The sequence below is a fragment of the Nicotiana tomentosiformis genome, chromosome 7 (assembly GCF_000390325.3).
Source record: "Nicotiana tomentosiformis chromosome 7, ASM39032v3, whole genome shotgun sequence".
NCBI lineage: Eukaryota > Viridiplantae > Streptophyta > Magnoliopsida > Solanales > Solanaceae > Nicotiana > Nicotiana tomentosiformis.
This window is the reverse complement of record NC_090818.1, coordinates 22,401,057-22,425,094: the sequence shown is the minus strand read 5'-3', so window position 1 is coordinate 22,425,094 and position 24,038 is coordinate 22,401,057. Positions and strand designations below refer to the sequence as shown.

Here is a 24,038-nt window from a genome sequence, read left to right as displayed (position 1 = left end):
CCACAGTGGAGTTATATTAGGATGAGATCCTTGTGATTTGTTCATATACTTTGATTCTTCCTTGTTAAATTGATTCGTAGAATGGTACTGATATGGAGTTGTGCCTGTGGGGCTTGTTTGATAATTCTCGTATGTGCTCCTCCTTGCATATTTAGCCGTATTTGTGTTGTGCTTATTGAGTTTTAGCTTGCGAGGTGTGTGCCCCGGTGGCGTTAGAGGTGACTTGTTTATTCGGGTGAATAGTTAGGAGGTCTTCATGTTTCTTGCATCGTTGTCAGTGTTGTGGAGGTTTGAAATAGGGTTCTAACAGATATGAGGCTAATTGTCGGTGCTGGATTTGATTACGGGCATCTGATAAGTGGGGATTTTGACTACTTATTAGCACTTTTAGCTTTTGTTTTAGTCCAAAAGCTTTTAATTGTGTTCCCGAAAATTAATGAAATGTGCTTAATTGCAGGAATATTGGAAGATGAAACCCAACTCAAGAAGGAGTAATTTGAACTCAAAGATATAAAAGGCACAAAAACTCAGAAGTGCGGACCGCAGAATACCATCTGCAGCCGCAGGTTATGAAGGAAAAACCATCAGAGTTTGGTGCAAAGTGCGGTCCGCAGATGAATTGTGCAGCCGCAAAAGCTAGGCCATGAGCAAAGTTCAGAGAAGATGCATTTCAGGTCCCCCAGAAGTGTGAGAGTTATGCGGCCGCAATTACAATTATGTGGACTGCAGAAGAGCAAGATGTGGCCGCAGTTACAATTGTGTGGACCACAGAAAGAGTGCATTGCAGCCGCAAACCAGAATTATGTGGCCGCAGACTTCCAATCCTCTTAAGCTGAAGAAAAGTGCGGACCACACATGGAATTGTGCGGCCGTAGAACCTCCCGAAGGGCATTTTTGTCCGAAATTTCCAGCCATGTATAAATAGGCGAGTTTCACATTTTTAGGTCAACTTTTGACATCAGCTGCTACAGTAGCCGTTTCCTTTTACTCTTTTTAGTAGTTTTTCATATTTCGAGCTATTTGAACATAGATTTTATCATTTTAATTAGCAATATGAGTTTAATTATCATTTCTTCTTCTTTTTCTTCCATTTCAAGCATGAGTAGCTAGAGTTTTACTAGGGTTGTGACCCAACCCTAGTGTGTAAACTTAATGGGTGTTTAATTTAATGATTGTTTATGGTTGGGTGTTTATTATTTAGCCTTGTTCTTGCTTTTATTTGTGGAATTAATTGTTGCACGCATTAGTTCATGCCTATTTGACTTGGTCTTTACTTGAGAAAGAGAGACTTTAGTCTAGGAAAACTTGGCTAACAAGAAATTGGGTCAATCGAGAGATTGACAATCCCAATTAAAGGGTTGAACCTAGATATAGTAACAACCCGACTTGAGCTTTTTATCAACCATTTTGTTCAATACCTATTTGGATTTGAGAAAGCCAAATCGGGCAAAATCACTCTCTGACCGAGAGGTATTGAGTGGGTAATTGAGTGTTGATAGCTATAATACACCTCGGCCAATAAAACAAGAATTAAAGTTTATATCCATTTAGGCAAACACCTAGGTGAAGGTCATAGCCCTATGCCTTTTTATAACATTTGAAAAACAACAAAAATAATTTTCTAGTTTTATTTACTAATTGCAATCGTAGTTTAATTTAGACTTTAAAATACCCCAATTTTGTGGAAGTGCAAATTTAGATATATAAACTCACGCGCTATGATATACACTACTAACTCCCATACATGTAGCTCCCTGTGGATTTCGACCCCGACTCTTGTTGGGTGTTATTATTGCATCGACCGTTTTCATAACCTCGAATTGAGGTGTGAACTTGGACGAGATCAATTTTTGGCGCCGTTGTCGGGGAGCTAAAAACGGTGTTAGCTATATATTTAGGTGTGTTTTTGGGATATCTTCTTTTCCTTCCTTATTACTAATGAGTTGAGAAATTGTAGGTGCAATCATGGCAAACAATGAGCTCGGAAACTTACCTTTGGGTGATGTGGACGTTCAGGATGATCAAATGGATGAGGTCCCTATTAAACCTCAAACCAATAGACGAGGTTGACCGCCTCATGACAATATGCCTGTTCCACCCCCACCTCCACCACGAGCGGTTCCACACCGGGTGTTGCCGAATGAAGGGTATGCAAGTTCTATAGTCCCTCCCCGTATTAGGACGGTAAACTTCCAAATCACCAACGTGATGCTCACTTTGCTCGAGCAATGAGGGTTCTTCACCGATGCACCGGGTCAAAATACATATAAACAAGTGTCTTCGAGGATGCTTTGAGGCTAAGGATTTTTCCCTTCTCTCTACGGGGGAAAACTTTAGATTGGTTGGAACGCTTGCCAATTCATTCCATTCATACTTGGGATGAACTAGCGGAAAATTTTATTTCTAAGTACTTCTCTCCCGGGCATATGGCTATTTTTCGGGATGAAATTCTAGCATTCAAGCAAGAGCCCAATGAACCACTACACGAGATATGGGAAAGGTATAGAACAATGGTGAAAGAGTGCCCCAACAACGATATGACAAAGAACATGATTCAACAAACTTTCCATAGGGGGATCAATACAACCAACCAATGTGCAGTGAATCAACTTGCCGGTGGGAACTTCATGACTACGCCTTATGCGGAGGCGTGTGATATCTTGGATGAGATGGCAGATATTTCTTCGGCGTGGCAATCTCGGGGTAATGTTCCACAAGGTGACCCCAATGTTATTCACCTTCACAAAGAGTTTCATGATCATGGACAAGCTATGGTCGAGTTGACTACCACCATGAACCAATTGGTAAAGGCTCAACTTCAACAAGTGCAAAACCCGAGGCAAGTCAATGCAATAGAGGGAGTAAATATGATGGTGAACAAGCGAAGAACAAAAAGTCCACAAGTGTAACAAAGAGTGGACAATTTTGTGCAAGATGATAGTGGATTTGATCAAGATGAATCTTACAATGACCAAGAAGAGGAGGTCCAATATGTGAACAACTTTCAAGGGCAAGGAAACAACTACCAAGGCCCTAGCCAACAACAATGGAGACCTCAAAATAATCAAGGCAGTTGGAATTCTCACAACCAAGGTAATTGGAGTGGTAGAAACAATCAAAGCAATTGGAATAGCAATAACAGTCAAGGCAATTGGAGTGGAAGCAATAATCAAGGGAATTGGCATAACAGCAATAACCAAGGCAATGGGGGAGGCACCAATCAAGGCGGGTGGAATAACAATCAAGGAAATTGGGGGTCGGTTTTTCAAAGGCCCTCGATGTATCAACAACCGAGCAATCCACCTCTTTATCCTTCCCAAGGTTCTAGTTCTTCCAACAATAAAATGGGCCGTATTGAGAACATGTTCAAGCAAATGATGGAGAAGAACGCCGATTCTGATGCTCAACTTGCTTCACACAACACATCGATCCGTAACTTGGAAGTGCAAATGGGACAAATCTCTCAAGCTTTACATTCTCGTCCTAAGGGGGCACTACCAAGTGACACGGTGGTGAACCCGAAGGGTGGGAACAATACGGGGCATGCCATGGACGTTACTACAAGAAGTGAAAGAGGCGGGAATGCACCCACCTCAAGTCAAAGACAACTTGTGGGTGATGAGCAAGTGGTAGAATAAGAGGAGATCCCAACCAATGTAGTGTAAGAAAATGATGAAGTGCGGATTGATATTGATGACACGGTGGAAGAGACTCAAGAGGAAGTGAACCCGTCTAGGGAGCATGTGATTGACATACCAGAATCGGTAGTGCAAAAGGCTAAGGCACCATTGCCTAAGCCACCTCCTCAATATCATCAAAGGCTCACCAAACAAAATAGCGAGAATCAATTAAAAAAGTTCATTGATATGATGAAGAGTATTTTGATAAATGTGCCATTAGTTGAAGCCTTGGAGAAAATGCCCGGATACGCAAATTTTAAGGACTTCGTGACAAAGAAGCGGACGATGAATTTTGAAACTATCAAAGTCACTCACCAAGTGAGTGCAATTGTGCATTTGATGGATCCTAAGTTTTAAGATCTCGGTGCTTTCACAATCTCTTGCACCATTGGAAGTGCCGAGTTTGCCAAAGCTCTTTGTGATCTTGGGACGAGTATCAATTTGATGCCCTATTCGGGTTTTCAAGACCTTGGGGAATTAGGAAACCAAGACCCACATCTATGAGATTACAAATGGCCGATCGTACAATGAAGAGACCGTTGGGGGTGATTGAAGATGTATTGGTTTGTGTCGATAAGTTCATTCCCCTGCGGATTTTGTTATTCTTGGTTGTAAAGTGCACTATGAGGTGCCGATTATTCTTGGAAAACCTTTCCTGGCTACGGGGAAGGCTCTTGTTAATGTGGAAGCTGGAGAACTCACTTTTCAGGTGGGTGATGAAAAAGTGGTGTTCCACATGTGTAAATCTATGAGGCAGCCGAATAGCAATGAAGTGTATTCATTCATGCACTTGGTGACCGATGTGATTATTGATGATAAAAGTTCCACGATTAATATGGGTGATATATTGGAGGTCGTATTGCTCAATTTTGATGATGACGAGATGGATGGCTTCATGGAATGTGTTAATTGTTTGCAAGGAATGGGGTCGTAAAACTATGCACCCCAGAAACTTTCCATGGATATTGAGAATAGAAAAACTCCTCCTACAAATCCTTTAATTGAAGAGCCTCCGATCTTGGAGTTGAAGCCATTGCCTCCACATATCAGGTATGAATTCCTTGGCCCTTATTTTACTTTACCGGTTATTCTTTCCTCTTGTTTGACTAACGTACAGGTTGACTCTATATTGGCGGTGCTCCACAAGAGGAAGAAAGCTATTGGGTGGACTTTGGCAGATATTCGGGGAATAAGCCCCGTATTTTGCATGCACAAGATTAACTTGGAGGAAGATTCCAAACCCTCCATTGAACATCAAAGGAGACTCAATAAAGCCATGCAAGACTTGGTCAAAAAGGAGATTATCAAATGGTTGGATGCCAGGGTGATCTACCCTATTTCCGACAGTTCGTGGACTTCTCCGGTGAAATGTGTCCCTAATAAGGGAGCATAATTGTGGTCACCAATGATAAGAACGAGTTGATTCCTATAAGAACGGTGACCAGGTGGAGAGTGTGTATGGACTATCGGAAGCTGAACAAAGTCACAAGAAAAGACCATTTTCCACTCCCCTTCCTTGACCAAATGCTTGATAGGTTGGCTGGTAGTGATTTCTATTGCTTTCTAGATGGATATTCGGGGTACAATCAAATCCTTATTGCCCCGGAAGATCAACAGAAAACAACTTTCACTTGTCCCTATGGCACTTTCGCTTTTAAGCGGATGTCATTTGGCTTATGCAATGCACCGATAACTTTTCAATGGTGTGTGATGGAGATCTTTACGGATATGGTAGAGTAATACATTAAAGTCTTCATGGATGACTTTTCGGTAGTCGGGGATTCCTTTGATGATTGCTTGGCAAATTTGGATAGAGTATTGGCAAGGTGTAAAGAAACGAACTTGGTGCTAAATTGAGAGAAATGCCATTTCATGGTCGAGGAAGGCATTGTCCTTGGCCACAAAATTTCAAAGAATGGCATAGAGGTCGACAAGGCAAAGATAGAGGTGATTTCTAAACTTCCACCTCCAACTTCAGTGAAAGGCGTGAGAAGTTTCTTGGGTCACGCGGGGTTCTACTGGCGTTTCATAAAGGATTTTTCTAAAGCAGTGAACCCATTGTGCAAGCTCTTAGAGAAAGATTCTAAGCTTCACTTAAATGATGATTGTATGAGATCTTTTGAATTGCTAAAGTTCAAGTTGACAACAACTCCCATTACCACCGCTCAAAATTGGAGTATTCCTTTTGAGCTCATGTACGATGCTAGTGATGTAGCGGTTGGGGCAGTTTTGGGGCAACATATCAAGAAAATTTTTCATCTGGTCTACTATGCTAGTAAGACCATTAATGATGCCCAAGTTAATTACACCGTTACTGAAAAGAGCTTCTTGCCATTGTGTTTGCAATTGAGAAATTTTGCCCATACTTGATGGGTGCAAAGGTTATTGTTCATACGGATCATGCAGCACTTTGCTATCTTATGATCAAGAAATATTCAAAAGCTAGGTTGAAGAGATGGGTGCTATTGTTGCAAGAGTTTGATATTGACATCCAAGATCAAAAAGGGAGTGAAAATCAAGTGGCAGACCACTTGTCTCGTTTGGAGGAGGAGGGGAGGCCGCATGATGGCCTTGAAATCAATGACTTCATCCCCGATGAGAAACTATTGTATATTTCAATGAATGAGGTGCCATGGTTCACAGATCTAGAAAACTTCCTTGTGTGTGAAATCATCCCGGATGAGCTCTCTTCAAATCAAAAGAAGAAGCCCAAACAGTATTGTCAAGATTATTATAGGGACGAGCCATACCTTTTCCGGATTTGCACAGATGGGGTAATTATAAGATGTGTACCGGACGAAGAGAAAAATGTTATTCTTTAGGCTTGCCATTCTTCGCCTTATGGTGGTCACAATGGCGGAGCAAGAACGGTGACCAAAGTGCTAAGTTGCGGTTTTTATTGGCCCACTCTCTACAACGATGCAAGTGATATGGTAAAAAGATGTGATGAATGCCAACGGGCCGGTGGAATCTCTAAGAAGAATGAAATGCCTCTCACTACCATTTTGGAGATTGATATCTTTAATGTGTGGGGTATTGACTTCATGGGTCCTTTTGTGAGTTCTTATGGAAACACCTACATCTTGGTCAAGGTTGATTATGTATCTAAATGGGTTGAGGCCATTGCTCTACCCAATAAGTGAGGAGTGTGGTGGAGTTCTTGAAGAAGAATATTTTCAAACGATTTGGTATTCTGCGGGCAATCATTAGCGATGGAGGTCGCTTTTTTGCAACAAGGCTTTTGACACTTTGCTTAGAAAGTATGGTGTCACTCATAAAATTACGACTCCCTATCATCCACAAAAGTAGAAGTCTCCAACCGGGAGATAAAGAGTATCTTGTCCAAAATAGTGAATACTAACCGGACGGATTGGTCAAAGAAGCTTGATGATGCACTATGGGCTTATCGGACTGCGTTCAAAACTCCTATCGGGATGTCTTCATACCGGTTGGTATTTGAAAAATCTTGTCAACTTCCGGTGGAACTTGAGCACAAAGCCATGTGGTCTGTAAAGAAATTGAATCTTGATTGGGATCCAGCCGCTAACTTGTGGGTTGCACATTTGAATGAATTGGATGAGTTCCGGTACGATGCTTATGCAAGTTCATCCTTGTACAAAGAGAAGATGAAGTACCTTCATAACAAATACATCCGAAACAAGGAATTCAAGGTGGGCGGTCTTGTTTTGTTGTTCAACTCACGATTGAAGATGTTTCCCGGGAAGCTGAAATCTGAACGGAGTGGTCCCTTTGAAATTATAGGTGTGACACATTTTGGTGCCTTGGACTTGAAGAACAAAATTATGAGGTATTCCGAGTCAATGGTCACCGGGTGAAGCTTTATTTGGGAAAGGTTGATGATGGCCACATGATGGCAGTTATTCATTTGAAGTGATGGTAATTTGCACCGTGCCGCGACGTTAAATCAGGCGCTTCTTGGGAGACAACCCATGTTTCTTTTTCTTATTCTTTTCTTCTTTTGTAGATAGGTGTTATTTTTGTGCTAACTGGATTTGAAGTGTGTTGAAGGAATGAGTGAGCTTTACAGGAACTGTGCTCAGAAAATTGGCTAAATGTGGAAAAAGTGCGGACCGCATGTGTATTGTGCGGACCGCACAATTGTAGTCGCTACAACAAAAGGGAACTGCGGCCGCACAATTACAGTGCAGACCGCACAAATTGGAAAGGGGAAATGCAAACTCTCTGAAGTTTGGTCAGTCAGAGAAATGGCCAAAGTGTGGCCGCACATTAAAATTTGTGGTCGCATCACATATTCTGCGGACTGTAGATCAGCAAGAGCTTTTGAGACTCCAGGTAACAGAGTGCGGACCGTAGAAGGAATTATGCGGCCACACTCATCCCATGTCCATGCAGTCTAATCGTCAAGTATAAATAATAACCTTAGGGGATACGGTACATTTGTTCCCCTCTCTGGGCACTCAAAAATTTAAAATATTGAAATCATTTGTTAAATTATCTGCCACACTCAATCCACATATGTGTTCACTCATTTGCACTACATCATATCTGGAATGCTTCAATTACTCATAAAATTCTTCAATTTTTAGTTTAATTTTATCAATTTGTTAGGTAGCTTTAGGCCATTTGTTAATAGATTTCAATTTTACAACCATGTGGGGGTTTAAACAGTGTTAGGTCAACTTATAATTGCTCTATGGGAAATGGGTGAATTGATTTTCATGCTTCATTGTTAATACCATGTCGAATTTGTGCAAAAACTTGAACAACCCTAGAAAGTCTGCTCGTATTTTTTTGAAATCTGCGGCCGCACAAGAAATTGTGCGGTGCGCAAAAGTTGAGATTAGGGTTCTTTAGTCAAGGCTGATTTTGCGGCCGCACTTAAAATTGTGCGGACCGCAGAAATCCCATCGCGGCCGCAGAAAAGTAAATGCAGCCGCAAAATAGCCCAATCTCTGTCTTCAGAGAGTTGACATTTTGGTGAGTCTGATGTGCGGCCCCGATGATAAAAGTGCGGACCATAATTTAAATCTGCGATCGCACTAATAATTGTGCCTACCGCAGATTCATTGTTGCGGCCGCAAGTTCACAATGTGCGGTCCGCACATCCCAGCCTGCGGCCGTACTTGTAATTATGCGGACCGCACTTCCCCACCCTACCAGCATGTTCTAAACTGTGTGTTTACTGTCTGTTTGCAATTGAACTACAACTGATTACTGTTGTTGCTTGTTACAGAAAATGGTTACATCTCGAGGCCACGGTGATACTTCGAAGGGGAGGGGTGAACCTTCCAGAGGTCGAGGAAAATGCACTTTACCCCTCGCCCTCCAAAACATAATCACCAAGAAAGCTATAGCGGGCAGAGGAAGAAATCCAGAGCCCTCCGAATCAAGTTCATATGCCCCATCTCGGGAAGCATCGGAGGGCGACTCAGTGCAAGAGCAGCCTGCTATCCAATCACAGCTACAGGAAGGTATCAACTCCGGGACGAGCCTTCTTCCTCACATAGCACCTCTGAGGGTTCGGAGAGTGCCAGTCAGGCTTCAGAGCCCTCTTCTACACCTGTCCCTGAGGCACCAGCGGCTATTGTTGATGATATTTCAGATGATGGCCGAGGAAGTGATACTACAGTTGCCGGCCTTGAGAGGTCGAAAAAGAAAGAGGTCTGGGAGGACCGTTTTATAAGCCTAGCTATCTCTGATAGATGCACACAACCCGAAGAGAAAGGGTCAGTCGACTACCATCGTAGGCTAGTCTGGCAAACCATCGATGGTGGGTACAAAGACAGTTGATATACCATCCACTTCAGCAGAGCCTTCTGCCAGTGCAGCTGACATGACTCCACCTTCAACCCCAATGCCTCCCACCTCGGCTTTGAAGCTGGTGCCTATGCCTTCTACTCCACTCTCTGCGTTGTGAGTCTCCCAGACACTAGCGAGCCTCAACAACTGGATGCAGACAGTTACTGCAAAGCTGTCTGACATATACAGTCATGTTGCAGCACAGTCATCTATTCTGTCACCCCAGATTCCCCCCACAGTTGAAGAAACCTTGAAGAAGATCCTGAAAATCAAAACACGATCATGGCCACTTTAGTGCAGCATGGGGCAGTGATCGAAGAGTTGGGCCAAGAGGTAAAGAAGATGAGAAAGCGGCAGGCCTCTAAGAAGTCAGTGGACGAGCTTTGGAGCTAGGTTATGAAGTTTCCAGCTGCAGGTGACATTCCATTTCATATGTTGATTAACCCACACCACCCAGACCCAGATCCTATAGCACCTACAGCATCAGGTGGCCAGTCTGAGTAGCCAGACACAACTGTTGACACTGCTGAGGCAGTCCATCATATGTTCACCAACCCAGCCACTCCCGGACTTGAGGATGATGAGATCCGATTGGATGAGGCTGAGGTCGGTGCCACTGCTGGGGATACAGAGATGGCCACAGAGCCATAGGGAGTTTTCTTCACTCTCACCCTTTTTTTACTCTTATGTTGTTAAGCATTGGTGGATGAGTGGAGGTGGAGTACGGTGGTTCCATTGTATAAGAAACAAGGTTATATCTAGAGTTGTAACAATTATAGGGGTATCAAATTACTGAGTCATACCATGAAAGTGTGGGAGAGGGTGGTTGAAGCGAGGGTGAGGATGACAGTGTCTGTATCCGACAACCAGTTCGGGTTCATGCCGGGTCGTTCGACTACAGAAACTATACACCTTGTTAGAAGGTTGGTGGAACTATACAGAGAGAGGAAGAAGGATCTGTATATGGTGTTTATTGACCTAGAGAAAGCGTATGACAAGGTTCCTAGAGAAATTCTCTGGAGATGCCTGGAGGCAAAAGGTGTGTCGGTTCCCTACATTATGGCGATTAAGGACATGTATGATGGGGCTAAGACTTGGGTTAGGATAGTAGGAGGCGACTCTGAGCATTTTCCGGTTGTAATGGGGTTACACCAAGGTTTTGCGCTCAGTTCGTTCTTATTCGCCCTGGTGATGGACGCGTTAACACACCATATTCAAGGGGATATGCCATGGTGCATGCTATTCGCCGATGACATAGTTCTGATTGATGAGTCACGAGCCGGTGTTAACGAGAGGCTGGAGGTTTGGAGACAGGCTCTTGAGTCTAAGGGTTTCAAGCTGAGCAGGATGAAGATGGAATACCTGGAGTGTAAGTTCAGCGCTGAGTCAGGGGAAGAGGGTGTGGATGTGAGGCTTGATTCATAGGTCATCCCGAGTAGAGGAAGCTTCAAGTACCTTGGTTCGGTTATCCAGGGGGGAGGGGAGATCGACGATGATGTCACACACCGTATTGGGGTAGGATGGATGAAGTGGAAGTTAGCATCTGGAGTCCTGTGTGACAAGAGAGTGCCACCGATACTCAAAGGTAAGTTTTATAAAGCGGTGGTTAGACCGGCCATGATGTATGGGACTGAGTGTTGGCCCGTTAAGAACTCACATATCCAGAAGATGAAAGTAGCATAAATGAGGATGTTACGGTGGATGTGCGGGCACACTAGGATAGATAAGATTAGGAATGATGATATCTGGGAGAAGGTGCATGTGGCTCCCATTGATGACAAGATGTGGGAAGCGAGGCTTAGATGGTTCGGACATGTTCAGAGGAGAAGCCCAGATGCTCCGGTATGGAGGTGTGAGCAGTTGGTTGTGGATGGCACGAGAAGAGGTAGAGGGCAACCTAAGAAGTATTGGGGAGAGGTGATCAGGCAGGATATGGCGAGGCTCCAGATTTCCGAGGACATGACACTTGATTGGAAGATGTGGAGGTCGAGTATTAGGGTTGTAGGTTAGGAGGTAGTTGAGTCGTGCCTTACTTCGTACCATTGTGGGACTAGCCATGTAGGGTTTTTGTCTAAGATAGCTATTGGCAATGTTGTGGCTTACTATTTCGCTTTTCAGTGCATGTCCTATTTACTAGCTATCGCTTTTGCTTTGCATCTTTCTTCTAGATTTCATGGTGTTCCTATTTTTCTTATGATTGTTGTGGTGATACTAATATTTACTAATATTGTCTCCCTTTGCTTTGCATCTTTCTTCTGGATTTCATGGTGTTCCTATTTATCCTATGATTATTGTTGTGATACTAATATTGTTTTCTTTTTGTCATTTTGTCATTTTGTCTTTTTATTTTTTTGAGCCGAGGGTCTTTCGAAAACAGCCTCTCTACTCCTTCGGAGTAGGGGTAAGGTCTGCGTACACACTACCCTCCCCAGACCCCATTAGTGGGATTTTACTGGGTTGTTGTTATTGTTAAGCATTGGAGACAATGCTTAGCTTTATTTGGGGGAGGGGGTGGAGTTTCTTTGACTAATTTTGATGATTATGTATTTTGATAACTATGAGACATTTGGCCTATAATTAACTTATTACTATTTTCTTCTTCTTTTTCATTATGTATATATTCTCTCTTATCTCTCATTATGTATATATTTATTACGTCTTCAATAGTTTTTCTTTTGCTTTGTAGCTTCTTTATCTTTATGTTTGTTTTCTTTTTGAATTAGTAGCTTCTTGTTGATTTAATAGCTTCTTTATATGTTTTAGTGGATAATAAGTCTTTTAGTTTTCTTAATGCCATGGTTCTTTCCAAAGGTAGTTTTTTTGTGAACCGGGTGACTCTTCCCAACGATGGATGGCGTGACAACCTTCTTAAGGGATTGAGTCCGTTTTTGGTATTTAGGTAATAATAGTAGTAGTAATGAATAAAAAGACCTAATTGAGTCATACTCGAAGAGTCAAACATGCTTCACTTGGTACCAACATACTTAACTACGTACTTATGGTTAAAAATAAGATTTTTTGGAAAGAAATAGCTCTAGTTAGTGACCTTGTGACTCTTGTGTTGATTTAGATAATCATCGAGTGGTTTAATCGAACCATAGTGATTTTCAATCTTGAATATGGTTGTTATGGGCCCTCGACCCTATCCTCTTTAACAATCTAGTTGCGTGAGAGGTGAGATGTTATTGTTGCAAGTCCAAGTACCCGTGCTAATGGTCTAGAACTTGCCCCGAATGTGTTTCTAGGCGAAATTTTAAGTTTTGCTTGGCTTGAGAAGTGATTGTAGGCTCTCCTTGACCCGATTGAAGTTTTTTATTGCCCACCAATGTTGTTATCCCCTAGTCAACCCATTTGAGCTTAAAACATTTCTCATTTGATAACCATGTTAAAAGCCTTTGCTTATTTTATTGTGACTCTCTTTTGGCACCCGAGCTTTCCTTAACACTCTTGTGAAATAATTGGCTAAAAACGTAAGTTTGGGGGAGAGACGAGGAACTTGAAAGAGGTATCAAGGCACAAAAAGATAAAAGAAATGAAGAGAAGGAAAGGCAAGAAAAGGAAAGAACAAAAAGGAAAATGCAAAAAGAAAGTGAATAAGTTGAAGAGTTGTAGGGATTCAAAGAAAAGTAATGATGCAAAGCATGGAGAAATCAAAGAGGGAGAAAATGAATGTCATGATCAAGAAAGAGTGATGTTAAGTCTCTCTAGTTCCCCCAAGGAAAAGAAAATGCCTCAAAGAGTTGGCAAAGCATGAGCCTAGAAAAGAAAATGGAGTATTTAAGGAAAGATGAACCTGTTCTATCATAGCATGTCTAGCCTTAGCCCAAAAGCCATTGCATTCCGAAAAAGCCCTACATGATTTCAAGCCGAGTGAGTTTACATTAGTGGTGATCTACATGAGGGGCAAGCCTATGGTACTTAAATCCGTACTTACGACATTCTTTTGAGAGAGGTGAGTGAACCTTTCGCAAATCTTTGGATTGAGTGCTAAATTCTTAAGTGAGATAGGCAAACAGAGAGTACATGAGGAGGAGTTTGGGATCCACAATGACCTACATGAAAGAGCAAGCTTCCTTGATAAATAAAGTCAACTCTTGATGCTCAAGTGTAACATTAGAACTATTTGTGCATGGAAGTTTAACTTGTTGCCTTGTTGATAATTCATAAGTGGTGTGGGTAATTGTTGGTCCCAATTGATGTGTGAATGACTCACCTCTGATTAGTTGTAATGGTTCTTAACTTGTGAAGGTGGGAACAATTTTATTTGCTTGAGGACAAGCAAAAACTTAAGTTTGGGGGAGTTGATAAGTGGGGATTTTGACTACTTATTAGCGCCTTTTAGCTTTTGTTTTAGTCCAAAAGCGTTTAATTATGTTCCCGAAAACTAATAAAATGTGCTTAATTGCAGGAATATTGGAAGATGAACTCCCAAGATGAAATCCAACTCAAGAGGGAGTAATCTGAACTCAAAGACATAAAAGGCACAGAAACTCAGAAGTATGGACCGCAGAATACCATCTGCGGTCGCAGGTTGTGAAGGAAAAGCCATCAGAGTTTGGTGCAAAGTACGGTCCACACATGAATTGTGCGGCCGCAAAAGCTGGGCCAGGAGAAAAGTTCAGAGAAGATGCTTTTCAAGTCCCCCAGAAGTGCGACCGCAGTTACAATTGTGCGGACCGCAGAAGAGCAAAATGCGGCCGCAGTTACAATTGTGCGGACCGCAGAAAGAGTGCATTGCGGCCACATACTAGAATTATGCGGACGCAGACTTCCAATCCTGTCAAGCTGAAGAAAAGTGCGGACCGCACATGGAATTGTGAGGCCGCAGAACCTCCCGAAGGGCATTTTTGTCCGAAATTTCCAGCCATGTATACATAGACGAGTTTCATATTTTTAGGTCAACTTTTGACATCAGCTGCTACAGTAGCCGTTTCCTTTTACTCTTTTTAGTAGTTTTTCATATTTTGAGCTATTTGAACATAGATTTTATCATTTTAATTAGCAATATGAGTTTAATTATCATTTTTTCTTCTTTTTCTTTCATTTCAAGTATGAGTAGCTAGATTTTCACTAGGGTTGTGACCCAACCCTAGTGTGTAAACTTAATGGGTGTTTAATTTAATGCTTGTTTCTGGTTGAGTGTTGATTATTTAGCCTTGTTCTTGCTTTTATTTGTGGAATTAATGGTTACAAACATTAGTTCATGCCTATTTGACTTGGTCTCTACTTGAGAAAAAGATACTTATTCTAGAAAAACTTAGCTAACAAGAAATTGGGTCAATCGAGAGATTGACAATCCCAATTAAAGGGTTAAACCTAGAGATAGTAACAACCTGAATTGAGCTTTTTATCAACCGTTTTGTTCAATACCCATTTGGATTTGAGAAAGCCAAATCGGGCAAAATCACTCTATGACCGAGAGATATTGAGTGGGTAGTTGAGTGTTGATAGCTATAATACACCCCTACCAATAAAATAAGCTTTAAAGTTTATATCCCATTAGGCAAACACCTAGGTGAAGGTCATAGCCCTAAGCCTTTTTATAACATTTGAAAAATAACAAAAATAATTTCCTAATTTTATTTCTTAAATTGCAATCGTAGTTTAATTTAGACTTTAAAACAGCCCAATTTTGTGGAAGTGCAAATTTAGATATACAAACTCACGCGCTACGATATATACTACTAACGCCCATACATATATCTCCTTGCAGAATTCGACCCCGACTCTTGTTGGGTATTATTATTGTATCAATCATTTTCATAACCTCGAATTGAGGTGTGAACTTGGACGAGATCAGTAGCTATTGTGATCAGAGATATGGCTATGGGTATATGTGTGATGTGTTGCATCGTGTGGTTGTACCTTATGCGTCGTGTGGTTGGCCTTAACTGTGATAGAACACTTGCACAAGCATACACGTAATTAATCACCCCTATCGGTTTAAGAAGGTGGATCCTGATGTTATTGATCATTCATACATACCCTCATCTACTTGCCTTCTATGTGAGAATTGTTCTATTGGCATGTGCGTCGTCCGTGCAGTTACCAGTTGTAATGAGGGTACAAGCTGCTAGGTGATTAGGGTTCACGAACTGGGATCCATGAATTGTGAACATTTTTGAGTTTTGGTACCTCGTGGGGATTATTGGATAAACCTGGTGTGAAAGCGGTTATTCGTATCGAGTTGCTACTTGTCTTTCCTTTATTTATTTTTTATCGGATTTAAACTGTGTCCAACCTACTCTACTGTGTTAATATTTGTGGTGTCTCGCTGCTAATTGTTGCTTCTTTTTCCTATTGCAAGCACCGTATTATTGTTGTCAATATGCGTAGTTCTGTCGAGATATCATACTCTGTTAGTTCTATACCTATACTTGTTCAGGTTATCCAGTCTAGTAAGTGTCTTGACTGTCCCTCGTCACTACTCCACTGAGGTTAGTCTTGATACTTACTGGGTATCGCTATGGTATACTCATACTACGCTTCTGCACATTTTAATGCAGATTCAGGTAATTCGGAGTCAGTCGATCGCTAGCTAGCTGTACGGATCTTGCTGTGGAGATTCAAGATAAACCTGCTATTGCGTTCACAGGCCTCGGAGTCACCTTCGGTTATTGTACTTGCATTGTTTCATCTCTATTTCGAAACAGTTGTATTTAGAGGTTTTTGTAGCAAACTCAGTAGAACTTATGACTTGTACTACCGGTTTTGGGAATTGTAATTGTGTATAAGATTTTTATCCCATATTCTTCGTTGATGGTTGATTTCTCCGATTAATCCAGTAAGTGTTAGACTTACCTAGTCTTAGATATTAGGTGCCGTCATGACATCCTACGGAGGAAAACTAGGGTCGTGACATTTACGTAGTTGTTAAATAGGTAAATTTCGTCTTAATAAAATTAGATGAATGTCCTAATTCATACTTGAAGACAGATCCGTAGACGTGTCCTGTCTGCTTGAACTTGACCAAGACAACTTGTTTGATACTTCAAAAGGATTGGTGAAATAGAAAAGGGTTGATCAATTTTACCTAAAGCCTCATAATATTATCTTTTTCTTTTGCGACTCAATTGTTTTTGAAATAACTGACGATTTCTGATCAAAGCATGAGTTGTGCAAATAAGATCTTGACTTAACACAAATGGATTTGGTTAGACTTTAATTTTAAGTTATCTTGTGATTTATGAGGATAAGTAGATATGGAGTTGGCATTAATTTCTACATTAGTACAAATGATGACGATATTAGCTGTTATAAACTATCTTTTTGTGCGAGCAAATAAAGTGCGATAAGTCCAAGGTCAAATACAAATCCAAGTTTATAATTGAAAACTAAGAGATGTGAAGAGACTCCAATGCTATATTATCTAGTGGTCTATAAAGATAACAGGAGATAAGAGTAGAGTTATCATAATTTTCCTGATTTGTACGAGTTTGAAATCAGTTATAGATGCTACAGATTTTCTTTTGTCCTTTTGCTCCCAAGTCAATAGTTTATAGGCAAAATACTAAAATTAGTGTTCGTCATAGCATTTACCACTACTTCCTCCTATTTCAAATATTAGTCATTTTAACAAAGTTGATTTATTTTAAAAGTATTGGCGTTTTAGAAAAATAAGAAATTATTTATGTTACTTTTTTTGAATATATCCTTATTATTCCAATTAAAACTAACAAACTAGAGCTATTATATATATCTTTCTTAAGGAGTGTGCGAAAAATATGAAAAGGCAAGAGAGTAAAATTTGACCATAAAAATAACAATCACCAAACTTCAACAAAAAGCACCACTAGTGCAGGGAATACATTAGCTACACTAATTAAGCCAGAGTTTATAACTATGGATATGACCAGACTTCAATTCCAGATTATCTTTATGTGTTTTACGAGGATAAATATGAACTGAAATTAATACAAAAGTTAGTAGATTTTGTCAATTTGCCACTCCCAAAACAGGATAATTAACTTAAATGTCAGTACAAGTTCTACCAACTAAAAAAATATATATAGTTCGATGAGTTTATGAAGCGCTATGTTTCTCTTGCAGTTCAAGAAGTTTTAAGTAAAAAGAATAAGAGAAAATAAAAAAATAGTATATATCGATAATATGCTAAAGTAGTTGGAGTAAATTTTAGCAAATTAATGGATTAATATTTTTAACATGTGCTAATTTGAATACTAAAATTAACATTATTATGCAACTTAGTACTAACATTTTAGATTTAATAGATATTAAATTCAAAACTTATTATTTTATTTAAATCTTATTACATTTTTCGCTTTCTTAATCACTTTCTATTTAAACTTCTTAAGTAAGTATAATGTTCAAGAAAGTATATTTCTCCAACAAAATCAAGTCACAATAACAAGACCATAAGTTACAAAGATATTACTTTAAAGTATATAGTAATCTTTTTTATGAATTATTTTTCTATAATATACTTTTTATTTATTTATTTAAATATATTTTACAATGAGTTTAATTTTATTATAATTTTGTGACTTAAAAGTTATAGAGCGACAAAACATAGCTTGGATGCATGAAGAATGACATTGTCACAACCTGAAGTCATGTGTATTTTTTGAGCAATTAACATATAATTCGAATACTTTAGCGTAAAATAAAATAGTTTCATGACTTGAATTATATAGTGGCTAAAGTTTATGGACCAAATGTGAAATTAATATATGAATGAGTTTGAATAGCTGGAAATACATATAGTAAATAGGACTTTAATTAATTTGGAATTGTGAGTGCAGTTGATTAAGATAAATATTGGAGACCGTGAAAGTCGAAATTGAAGCTGTTAAGTGTAACACCGATCTTGGCCCAGTTGAGGGTTTCCCCTTTAATCAATTTCTGAATATTTGCTTAAATAGTGTTTTTCTGCTGCAATGGTGATTCAGTCCTTACTCAGGGAAGAATATTTTGTTAAAATTAAACCAAATAATACTAGTATTGATGGCTTGTTGCTGCTCTTTCATAGTAGTTATTTAAAATTCTGTATAATTTTTTCAAATCATAGTAGTATTAAGCTCTTTTGATTTGAATTCATGCATGCGTATATGAACCATGAAATATGAATCCACACCGTGGTATTAAGCTCTTTTGATTTGAATTACATATTTATTTGTGTAAAAACATTTATGGGGCTATGGTTTTAATCCTAAGATTAAGCTCAAGAATTTGAAATTGATGTGAAGGGTGTTGATTCTGTCCTAAAACTGTACTTTGTGAGCGTGAGAGCTACTCATTTTAGAAATTTGCTTATTATTTAGTTTTTACAATAAATAAATTTATTGGTAGCTCGGGCGGACTCTTGGACTATGTTATTGTTTGATCGAATTGAACCAAGTATGTTTTTATCTTTTACTTTTGGGAAGAAATCGATGACAGAGAGTGCGGTTAGGAAGTATGCTTGCAATTTATTTGGAATTCCAAAAGGGAAGAAAAGTTGATCTACAAAAGTATTTGGGGTCAAGGAAATTCGGATTTAGTTTGTGTTGAGAGAATCGATTGTTGGCAATGGAACTGGAGTTATTTTTCCACTTTAAGGCGAAAATGCAGTTTTTTATTGACGATGGAGTCATCTTAGACGCTTGTGGTCGCTGGAATCTAGGTCAACGCAGTGGCACTCATACAAATTCAGATAAAAGAGCGACGTGGTTTCTGAATACTTGAGGTAAATACCTTGATTATTCATTTTTCATTTAAGTAAGAATTTCTCAATTTGGGTAGCTTTATATGGTAGGATCAAGGTCGCGTGAATAATTTAGGAATTTAATATATAGGAGTAGTTTTAGGTTTCCTGTTATGGTTGTGTTGTATTTTTGCGACGTTATACTGCTTTTATGATTGGTTACATATAACCCTTGTGATATGAAGTTATTGACATATATATAATTTTTGACTTATTTATTGCGAAGCGAGGGTTGCTTATAGCGGACGGTTGCATGTAATTTACTGACAGCAAAGCATGCACCAGAGTGAGCCTAGTGGCAAGATATTTTGGCCGAAAACGCCCGATATCCTCTATATAAGTTTCGTGTAACACTGTAATTTTCAGAAGCAAAACTCATATCGTTTCTGTACTAAATAGGCGAGTGTGTAACTTGCGCTAAAAGAGGGCTTGATTTCTCGTCTAACACTAGAAAAATCAATCCTGAAACAGGTATATGAAAAAATGTTATGCTATTCATTCTCTTTCCTTTTGGATAATTGTTAACTTTATGGCTGGAATCGCTCATATGTTTATACAGGTTCATTTTTGGTAGGGGCGTTTAGGTTTGGCAAATCTAGGATTTTGCATTGTGTTTAAAATGTTGAATCCTGAATGAGAATCTTGCTTTGATTTAAACTGTATTGGATCTTTCTTTTATCAATGCATCTTATGATTTTCAGTTTCTTTCTGTTTCAGGGTATAAAAGGTCTAAGTACTCTGGTTTTAGATATTAAAATTTTGTCTTGCTCCCTTTTATGGTTAAAATTTGGTTTGAGTCTATTGTAAGCTCGATGCTATATATGAGATTTTGGATTGAGGTCATCTACAAAAGAGAATTGGTATACATTTTATGCACTTATCGCATTTGTGTGCCGGTAAACTTTTGGTAGGGCCCATTCAGAATAGCAAATCCGGGTTGCTGCATTGTTTTCAAATTTTTGGATCTCCGAATAAAATGTAGTTATGTGACGTTGTAACCTGAGCTGCATTGCTACTTATTGGTCCATGCGTTTCTGTTGATATTTTTTAGGTTTAGATACTAGAAACTTGTTAAGCTTTTCTTTTGGTTTATGATTCTGTTTGTTTATCTTTTAGGTGGTTGCCTTGGATATGTGCGCATATACATTTCTTTTTCCCTTAAAACTCTTCTAAGTGGATTCCTTTTGAAGTTTTTTTTTTATATCAGTGGGTACTCTTAGAAAGAGATTGAATCTAAGAATACATTTGCCTTGTCTTAGAAACTTTTTAATCCAAACTATGAATGGTAATTACTTAAAAAGTTTTCCAATCTATTTGATCCCATGTTTTATCATCATGAATTGTTATCTCTAAATGGAAATTTAATATGCTGAGATTATCGCTCGAGGATTTCTCAGCCTGATTAACTAGAGGGAGGAAAGTTCTTTTTCTGTGCCTCTTGGTTTCTAGGAATAACATATGCTCAGTCATTTCATAGCTTGCAATTTATCGCACCTAAAAATGTACTATGTTGTCTTACAGAAGGAATATGTCTGCAAGGCAAAGAAGCTGTAACTTTAACGAAGACCGTATAAGTGGACTACCTGATGCCATCCTCATCCATATTCTCTCCTTATTGCCAACAATCGATTCTCTGAACACAATCTTGATTCGATGATTTAATCACCTCTGACCATTCATCCACACACTCACTTTTGATCAATGCATGTTTCCAGGACACAACTGCGTCTATTATAGTCAAGCTAATCGTCCTGACTATGACGAAAGGTTCTTGAACTTTGTTCGTCATGTGCTTCTTCTTAATAAGAGCCCAACTTTTTATAAGTTCTGCCTTGATTTTTATTTTAGCTTATTTCATTCAGTTCGACAAAGAGTATCCAGTAGAACAGACAGATGGCAGTATGACTGTTTGAGGAGTGAGAAAAGAATGGCTAATGAAATTGGTACCTAGATCCAGTTCGCATTAAATAAGAATTTGAAGGTCCTTGACTTGTCTTTCTCTGCACATGGTACATTTGAGCCCCAGGCTTATTATGATCTGCCTAATTTTTGTTCTAAGCAGTCCTCATTTGGTTGAACTCCGATTGGCATACTGTAAGATAAATGCGAAAAAGAAGAGCGAGCTGAAGGCTCTAACAACATTTTATCTTGATAATGTTATGCTAATGGATCAATCGATGGATTATATTCTATCTGGTTGCCCGGTGCTTGAGGAATTGACTCTGTGATTTTGCTACGGCCATAGAAGACTGGTTCTGCTCAATTCGAATTTAAAGACATTGGTACTTGGTATTAGATGGTTTGGAACAAGGATACACGTCTCCTGTCCAACTCTCCTATCATTAGACATATCTGGAACTGTGGAGGTGCTGGATATTACCAATGTAGCATCTATTGTTGAAGTGTCTGTCAATCGTATGGAGAAGTTTGATTTCAAAGAGTACAATGATTATCAAGAAATGAGAATACTCCTCCAAACAATTACAGGGGCCAAAACTCTCAAGCTATGTTCCTGGTTTGCTCTGGTATGTGGCTTTTTCTCTTTCTCAACAACTTCTCCAGGTATATTTGAGATTTCTTACTCTATGGAGAAATAGCGTTTTAGGTGGACATACTAACTATAAACTCTTCTATTCAAGATATGGAATATCAATAAATTTATGGACCTGAGGGGTTATGGTGTTGGACTTTGTCTTTAAGGTCTCAGGTTTAGGCGTCCATCAACATTTCATGTACATTATGCATTCAGTTTTTTAATGATTTTGTACCTTGTGGTTGTCAGCACTCGTCCTTGATTAAATTGTCATTTTGTGTTTGTGCTTCTCTGCTTTTCTTAAGAAATTTCATTTTAATTTATCGAAAAAAGAAAGTTTTATTTTAATATCATCAGATTACAAACACAACCTTCTCATATTGTTTTTCATAAACTCAGAAATGGTAAATGTGCAATCAGCAAAAGGCATATTCTTTAATGTAGAGTCTTATGGAGGCTAGACAATAAAAACTCAGAGTATAGTGAAGCTGTCATATGACTGTGGGCTACTTCCTCTAAGCAATTTAGATGTCTGCATTTTCATGGTTCAGTTTAGCAAGCATTTACGTCAAATTTGGTGGATGCAGCATTCTTTGCTATTGTAAGCATCTCTTTGATTGCATTCTTTATCATATCAATACCTAAGGAAGAAACCTCCTTGTTTTCTTGATAACTTAGAAGCACCGTTCACAGTGCATAGGACCATTTTCTTTTAGACATAGTCCTTTTGGCCAACACAATAATTTACTTATGTGCTGAAGCACACACCAAATTTGTGCAGCGCATTGAATGTGTTTAAGAATGTTGACCAAGCGTTTGAATAGCCCAATTAAAAAATCTATGTATTTAGTTTCTTTAACTTTTGTGTTTTATTTTTTGTCTGCCTAGGTATTTTCTTCATGGCAGTTGACAAATCTACCAGCTCCGACCTTCAGTTGCAAGATGCTTCACCTTCAATTGGATTTTGTGAAATGGCACTTACCAGGAATAGTGAACTTGCTGAAGCATTGTCCTAGCTTGGAGAATCTTATCATCGAAATAACTGCTTACTATGATTATCCATCCCGAGTATGATAAAATTTAATTGTTTTATTGCTGTTGCTGTTAACTGTATTCTTTGCAATGTTTGAGTCGAGCCTATTATCATTGACCCTAAAGATTTGGAAACATGTTGGTATCAGACACTGGTAGGACACAAATCCGAGTTGGCATGTTGGGATGTGTTGAATACTAACTTTGGCATTTTTCATTATTATAAAAATAGCATTTTTAAATTTCATATAAGGGACTCTACTGTGAAATGTGAGTGTCTCTCTACTATATGCAAATAGGACTTTTTTCCCTAATCTCCTTTTTACTCATTATTTGGGGAGTCATGAGAAACCATCAAGTAGAAACATAAGACATCATGTTTCTTCAAGGTGGAAACTTAAATTTCTAAACATGTATGATTTTCTATGTTTGTTTCACAGTAACTATAGATGTATTTTCATAATGTGTTACCCTAAGATTTTGTAGTTCCGAGTCCTTGTTAGTATCCGTTATACATAGCTCAGGACAATTCTTAACTGGATATTTCCTCTTGTGCTTATTTTAGAACGCAACCTCGTGGATTCACCCATATGACTTTGATGGAGATGAATTTTGGAATATGGTAGATACTCCTGTCCAGTGCTTGACTCATCACCTCAAGACGGTGGAGGTAGCTGGTTTCGTAATGGAGAAGCATGTGATTCATTTTGTGGAATATTTGCTCAGGAGTTCCATGGTGTTAGAGGAAATGGTGATATTCGCGGAGAAGCAGACGTGGATCTATGGCCCAATTACTCTTATGTCTGGTAAGGTTCAGGAATTCGAGGAGAGGCTAATGAATGCCCCAAAAGCCTCTGCCTCTGCTGCAGTGGTTTTCTATTGATGGTGAACCCTTCAGAATGATTTGCCTAGATAGTGTAAAAGTCATTTACACTGTCGGTGTTTATAAGTTGAACTTATGATATTAATGTGCAAAATGAATTGTGCCGTGGACCGTTTCCTGCATTTTCTGTAATAAACTGTTGAAGGGCTTTCCTGTTGGATGTTATACAGCTTTTTCTTTAAAATATTTTCTTTTTGTGAAATTGCTTTTACATGGGGTCCTAATAGAGGAGAAAGTTATGAATGGGCTTTCTATTATTTGTTCAGTTTTCTACTCATATTAGGCCTTAAAACTTACTTAGCAATGAGAATTTAGAGTTAAACAGGCCACTCTTTTGAGTTTTGAACTGCACCTTGTAACTTAATAGGAAGAGAACACCAAAAAACTGGGTTGCTATCAAAGTGTGGTAATACTTTAGCATTAGAT

General features: G+C 39.1%; 1 protein-coding gene across 1 annotated transcript; it reads left to right on the top strand.

Moving 5' to 3' along the window:
- Nucleotides 1-18,989: 18,989 nt before the first annotated feature.
- Nucleotides 18,990-23,869, top strand: LOC117277310 (putative F-box/LRR-repeat protein At3g18150). Its single transcript, XM_070180024.1, has 6 exons — nt 18,990-19,083; nt 20,880-20,931; nt 21,227-21,388; nt 21,461-21,689; nt 22,586-22,765; nt 23,295-23,869. The coding sequence occupies exons 1-6, from the start codon at nt 18,990-18,992 to the stop codon at nt 23,610-23,612; spliced, it is 1,035 nt and encodes a 344-aa protein (XP_070036125.1). The 3' UTR covers nt 23,613-23,869.
- The last annotated feature ends 169 nt before the right edge of the window (nt 23,870-24,038 follow it).